This window comes from Callithrix jacchus, chromosome X, assembly GCF_049354715.1.
Source record: "Callithrix jacchus isolate 240 chromosome X, calJac240_pri, whole genome shotgun sequence".
Lineage (NCBI taxonomy): Eukaryota > Metazoa > Chordata > Mammalia > Primates > Cebidae > Callithrix > Callithrix jacchus.
Window position 1 is genome coordinate 138,201,123 of NC_133524.1, and position 7,152 is coordinate 138,208,274.

At 41.1% G+C, this 7,152-nt stretch overlaps 1 protein-coding gene across 1 annotated transcript; it reads left to right on the forward strand.

Annotated features, from left to right (window-relative positions):
* Positions 1–575: 575 nt before the first annotated feature.
* LOC108589793 (uncharacterized) lies at positions 576–1,464 on the forward strand. Its single transcript, XM_017968335.4, has 2 exons — positions 576–948; positions 1,143–1,464. The coding sequence occupies exons 1-2, from the start codon at positions 595–597 to the stop codon at positions 1,344–1,346; spliced, it is 558 nt and encodes a 185-aa protein (XP_017823824.2). The 5' UTR covers positions 576–594; the 3' UTR covers positions 1,347–1,464.
* Positions 1,465–7,152: the final 5,688 nt, after the last annotated feature.

Below are 7,152 nucleotides of genomic sequence, written 5' to 3' on the forward strand. Positions count from 1 at the left end.
ACCAGCCTGGCCAACATGACAAAACTGCATCTCTATGAAATATACAAAAATGAGCCAGGTGTGGTGGCAGGCACTTGTAATCCCAGTTACTAGGGAGGCTGAGGCAGGAGAATTGCTTGAACCTGGAAGTTGGAGGTTACATTGAGCTGAGATCGATCGTGGGTTTCCTCGTGTTGGCCAGGCTGGTTCTTGAACTCCTGACCTTGCAATCCACCTGCTTCAGCCTCCTGAAGTGCTGGGATTACAGGTGTGAGCCACCATGCCTGGCCAAAACACCCTTCTCAGCCATATGCCATACCACAATTAAACTAGACAAGATGAAGAAGGATGAGAGGTCACTTTAGAATGACCATTCGTGGTGTTGAGGAAGCTCTCCTTTTTCTCTAACCAGAGCCTTTATACTTCTCTGTACCCTTTCCCTCCCCCCATGGAATTTTCAAGAGTGGTGCTTTGTGATGTCTAAGACATCCCAGGGCTACCATTGTCAGAGGAGTTTCTTGCTGGCCAATCAAAGCTGAAGAATGTGGCATGTCATTGTTCTGAGAAGGATATAGAGAGATCAGGAGGCCTGGAGTAGGCTACTCCTGCTCTAGGATGGCAGAGGTTACTGAAGAACTAACAGAGGGAGAAGTCCCCTGTTGCTCTACGATGGCAGAGGTTACTGAAGAACCTGAACAGGGAGAACATCACTGTTGCTCTAAGATGGCAGAAGTTACTGAAAAACTACAACTGGAAATAGACTCCATTTTCTCTAGGATAGCAAAGGTTACTAAAGAAGTAAAAGAAGCTGTAGGCTCCTTTTTCTCTAGGATGGCAGAGACTACTGAAGAAACAGAAGAGGATAGTTCAGACATGCCTGAACCATCCACAGGCAGAAGCCAAGAAACTCCCAGCATGAAAGGGAAGAAGAGACTTTCTTCTGAAGCTAACGAAAGTGAAACTGATGAGGTCAGATATCCCTAATTATGTGACTCTTCCTCCCCATTGATACCTAACCCAAGATTCCTACCTTGTCCTTATCTGGCATAAAACGTTTTCTCAACCTGCATTCATCTTCATGAAAATCTCCCTTACCACACATTCCCCATCCACTTCCCCAGATTAATGGCTCTGTTGGTGCACCTTGTTTTTCTTCCTTCCAGGAGTTGAAAATAGAGAAAAGCATAAAATCATTCATTCAGCAGAATTCAGAAAGACGTAAAGCAGGAAAAAAATCAACAATATTAGTTTTCCATCACAGAAATTATAAAAAAAGAATGGAAATCAATCAAATGAGGATGAAGAGAGCCAGTGAATTGCCTACCTCAAGTAACGTCCAGGGACCACCAGAAGCACAAGACCTGTAACTATCTGTCTCATCTCTGAATTAACCTCTAGAAAGGGTGTCTTGTGCAGAGAAATTAAATATCGCACCAAGATTCTTGGATGTTTGTGATTAAAATTCAATCAAAAGATTTTGAAAAGGTCTGTGTGTCTCTAATAGTAGTGTTTTCTAATAATGGGGAGGGGAGAAAGAAGGGGAAGAGCATGTGTATGAGGAGGGAGGGAGTTGAGAACCTTCCAGGTTGTGAGACAGGCTGGCAGCCACAGTTAGCCAGACATTAGGATTAAGGACTAGATAAGGAATGAGCACCGAAGGCAAATTTCCTGCTTAATACTATATCACACAGTAAAAGAGGAAAAGGAATTGATGTTTTTTTGTGTGTGGGAGGGTGGGGATGAGGGTGTAGATTGGGAGAGCTGTGATGTGTGTGGGGTAGTAGTATGCAATAATGAGTTTGATTCCATTTTTGATGTTTGTCTGCTGACAGATTTTAAGCTTTATCTCATTCCCTTCTCCTACCCCACATCTGGGCAAGCTGTTAAAAGCAGCTGGAGAGTTACTAAATTTGAAATGGAAATGAACAGATATGCCTAGTCTCAACTATTAGAATTATTGCCTTGCCTAAAATCCCCATATCCATAGCACTAATTCTTTCAAAATATCCCCTACTGAGTATGGACAATCTGACCTAATGAGTAATAAATTAAAAGTAATTCTTTGGTACTTGTAATCAGCTTGAAAAATGAGACCCTATGGACTGCTTCCCCCAGTTAAAATAAGTTAATAATTAACATCTTCCTCAGTTTTATAAAAAAGCTCAATCTAAATTAAAATTAAATCTTCAATAATTGAAACCCATTATATAAGACCTATTTAGATAATTAGACCTATATAGATGATTATCCTCACTGCTTATGGATTTAACAGCCAAATTTGGATTGTTCTTAATCTGGAAAAAATAAAATGGTGCCTCAGTGTAGATTACTGTAACCTTAATGCCATGGTCCCCTCATCAGGTCTCCATACCTAATATTATTCAAATTACTAACTCCATCCAATAAGTAACTGGTAAATAGTTTGCAGTAATAGCAAAGTATTTGGCTAAATGTTCTGTACAGTTCCTGTTTAAACAGCCTCTCACCTGAAATGTACTTACCTTCACCTTCAAAAAGACATAGTAGACCTCTACCAGGGCACTTGGTGTGGTACCTTTCCACTCCTGTCATCTCATATAATCTTCACAGGTAGAATATTAACTATATCTAGATTTTCCAGGATGCTCAGGTATGACATTACACTGATGACAACCTCTCCTGAGGAGTTTCCTATGACACACTTATTAAGGACATAAACATTAGCAAAAAAGATCACAAAAAGAAAATCATCCATTGCCCCCACCCATAGTACATAGCCACAATACCTCAGTTAAATTTCTGAAAATTATTTGGTAATCTGAGGGCTGCTCCAATCCAACATTGTCAAGAAAAGCTTATAGTCTCAGCACCCACATTTTAAAAACAAGCCTAATATCATTTAGATATTTTTGGATCCTGGAGGTAATGTATTCCTCACATACAAATTTTATTTAAGTTTATTCATTCTGTCATTTGTAAATTGGTCCATCTAGGATGAGGCCACCTGCAACAAAAGACTGTAGAATTTGTCTAAATTGCTAATGCAACAGGCATTTGTGATAGGACCCCCAGAGACTTCTTCACTATAGTGACTTTAGCAATCTTGTACTTACTGAAGTTGAGATTCTGGCAAGATGGCTGAATAGGAACAGCTCCAGTGTGCAGCTCCCAGCAAGAGCGATCACAAGGCAGGTGATCTCTGCATTTCCAACTGAGGTACCTGGTTCATCTCATTGGGACTGATTAGACAGTGGGTGTAGCCCAGGGAGGGCAAGATGAAGCAGGGTGGGGCATCGCCTCACCTGGGAGGTGCAAGGGGCCGGGAAACTCCCTCTTCTAGCCAAGGGAAGCCATTAGGGACTTTTCCCAGCATCTGGCACTCTGGCTCAGATACTGTGCTTTTCCCATGGTCTTCACAACCCGCAGACCAGGAGATTCCCTCTGGTGCCTCTAACACCAGCACCCCAGGTTGCCAGCATAAAACTGGGCAGCCATTTGGGAATACACTGAGCTAGCCACAGCAAATGCCAGCAAAACAGAACTGCTCATTTCCCTGAAAAGGGGGGCTGAAGCCAGGAAGCCAAGTGATCTGGCTTGGCAGGTCCCACCCCGACGAAGACCAGCAAGCTAAGATCCACTGGCTTGAAATTCTTGCAGCCAGCACACAATCTAAGATTGACCTGGGATGTTCTAGCTCAGTGGGTGAAGGGGCATCCACCATTGCTGAGGCTCAGGTAGGCAGTTTTAACCTCACCTGTGTAAACAAAGTCACCAAGAAGTGTACACAGTGATTGGGTGGAGCCCATGGCAATTCAGCAAGGCCAATGCAGGCAGACTGTGTCACTAGACTCCCTCCTCACAGGGCAGGACATCTCTGAAAAAAGGCAGTAGCCCATCAGGGACTTACAAATAAAGCCCTCATATTCCTGGGACAGAGCACCTGGGAAAAGGGGCAGTTGTGGGTTCAGCTTCAGCAGACTTAAGCATCCCTGCCTGGTAGCTCTGAAGGGAGCAATGAATCTCCCAGCACAGCGCTCGAGCTCTGGTAAGGGATGGACTGCCTCCTCAAGTGTCTCCCTAACCCCGTGTATCTTGACTGGGAGACACCTCCCAGCAGGTGCTGACAGACACCTCATACAGGAGAGCTCTGGTTGCATATGGTGGGTACTCTTCTAGGATGAAGGCTACCAAAGGAAGGAACAGGCAACAATATCTGCTGTTCTCCAGCCCTGTGGGTCATTCCCAGGCAAACAGGGTCTGGAGTGGACCTCCAGCAAATTCCACCAGACCTGCAGCAGAGGGGCCTGTTAGAAGGAAAACTAACAAACAGAAAGAAATAGTTTCAACATCAACAGAAAGGACATTTACTCAGAGACTCTATCCAAAGGTCACCAACTTCAAAGACCAAGGTTGATAAATCCATGAAGATAGGAAGAAACCAGCACAAAAAGGCTCAGAACTCCAAAAGCCAGAATGCCTCTTTTCCTCCAAGGGATCACAACTCCTCACCAGCAAAGAAACAAAACTGGATGGAGAATGAGTTTGACGAATTGACAGAAGCAGGCTTCAGAAGTTGGGTAAAAACAAACTTCTCTGAGCTAAAGGAGCATGTTCTAATCCAATGCAAGGAAGCTAAGAACCTTGAAAAAAGGTTAGACAAAATGCTAACTAGAATAACCAGCTTAGAGAAGAGCATAAACGATTTGATGGAGCCAAAAAACACAGCATGAGAACTTTGTGAAGCATATACAAGTTTCAGTAGCAGAATCGATTAAGCAGAATAAACAATATCAGAGATTGAAGATCAACTCAATGAAATATAGTGAGAAGGCAAGATTAGAGAAAAAAACAGTGAAAAGAAATAAAGCCTCCAAGAAATATGGGATTATGTGAAAACACCAAATCTGCATTTGATTGGTGTACCTGAAAGTGACAGGGAGAATGAAACTAAGGTGGAAAACACTCTTCAGGATATTATGCAGGAGAACTTCCCCAACCTAGCAAGGCAGGCTAACATTGAAATTCAGGAAATATGGAGAACACCACAAAGATACTCCTCGAGAAGAGCAACCCCCAAGACACATAATTGTTAGATTCACCAGGGTTGAAATGAAGGAAAAAATGCTAAGGACAGCCAGAAGAAAGATTGGGTTACTCATAAAGGGAAGCAAGCCCATCAGACTCACAATGGATCTCTTGGCAGAAACCCTACAAGCCAGATGAAAGTGGGGGCCAATATTCAACATTCTTTAAAAAAAGGTTTTCAACCCAGAATTTCATATCCAGCCAAACTAAGCTTCATAAATGAAGGAGACATAAAATCCTTTACAGAGAAGCAAATGGTGACACCACCAGACCTACCTTATAAGAGTTCCTGAAGAAAGCACTAAACATGGAAAGGAACAACCAGTACCAGCCACAGCAAAAACATACCAAATTATAAAGATCATCGACACTATGAAGAAACTGCATCAACTAATGGGCAAAGCAACTAGTTAGCATCAAAATAGAAGGTTCAAATTAACACAGTGTAAATGGGCTAAATGCCCCAATTAAAAGGCATAGACTGGCAAATTGGATACAGAGTTGAGACCCATTGGTGTATTGCATTCAGGAGACCCATCTCACGTGCAAAGACACACATAGGCTGAAAATAAAAGGATGAAAGATTTACCATCTTGGAAAATTTACCAAGAAAATGGAAAGCAAAAAAAAAAAAAAAAAAAAAAAGCAGGAAGCACAAACCTAGTCTCTGATAAAACAGATTTTAAACCAACAAAGGTCAAGAGAGACAAAGAAGAGCATTACATAATGGTAAAGGGATCAAGGCAGCAAGAAGAGCTAACTGTCCTAAAAATATGTGCAATCAATACAGGAGCACCCAGATGCATAAAGCAAGTTCTTAATAACCAAAAAGTGACTTAGACTCCCATACAATAATAGTGAGAGACTTTCACACCTCACTGTCAATATTAGACAGAACAACAAGACAGAAAATTAACAAGGATATCCAGTACTTGAACTCAGATCTGGACCAAGTGGACCTAATAGACATTTACAGAACTTTCCACATCAAAGCCACAGAATATACTTTCTTCTCAGCACCATATTACACTTATTCTAAAATTGAGCACATAACTGGAAGTAAAACACTCCTCAACAAATGCAAAAGAACAGAAATCATAACAGACAGTCTCTCAGAACACAGTGCAGTCAAATTAGAACTCGAGATTAAGAAACTCACACAAAACCACACAATTACATGGAAACTGAACAACTGGCTCTTGAATGTTGACTAGACAAATAATGAAATGAAGGCAGAAATAAGGATGTTCTTCAAAACCAATGAGAATGAAGACATAATGAACTAGAATCTCTCGGACACATTTAAAGCCGTGTTTAAAGGGAAATTTATAGCACTAAATGCCTTCAAGAGAAATGTGGAAAGATATAAAACAAACACCCTAATGTCATGAGTAAAAGAACTAGAGGAGTGAGATCAAACAAATTCAAAAGCTAGCAGAAGACAATAATTAAGATCAGAGCAGAACTAAAGGAGATAGAGACACAAAAAACCCTTCAAAAAATCAATAAATTCATGATCTGGTTTTATGAAAAGATCAATGTAGTAGAAAGACCACTAGCCAGACTAATAAAGAAAAAGAGAGAGAAGAATCAAATAGATGCAATAAAATATGATAAAGGGGATATCACCACCAATCCCACAGAAATACAAACTACCATCAGAGAATACTACAAACACTTCTATACAAATAGACCAGTAAATATAGAAGAAAAGGAAAAATTCCTGGGCACTTACTTCTTCCTAATAGTAAAACTAAACCAAGAAGAGCCTGCATAGCCAAGAAAATCCTAAGCAAAAAACAAAACAAAACAAAGCTGGAGGCATCATGCTACCTGACTTCAAACTATACTACAAGGCTACAGTAATCAAGAATACATGGTACTGGTACCAAAACAGAGATATAGACCAATGGAATAGAACAGAGGCCTCAGAAATAATGCTGCAAATCTACAGCCATCTGATCTTTGACAAACCTGGCAAAAACAAGCAATGGAGAAAGGATTCCCTATTTAATAAATGGTGTTGGGGAAACTGGCTACCCATATGGAGAAAGATGGAACTGGATCCCTTCCTTACACCTTATAGAAGAATTAACTCCAGATAGATTA

Coding starts and splice junctions, on each gene's coding strand:
- LOC108589793 (XM_017968335.4), top strand. CDS start 595: ATGGCAGAGGTTACTGAAGAACTAACAGAGGGAGAAGTCCCCTGTTGC. Junction 949..1,142: donor ACGAAAGTGAAACTGATGAG/GTCAGATATCCC, acceptor TCTTCCTTCCAG/GAGTTGAAAATAGAGAAAAG.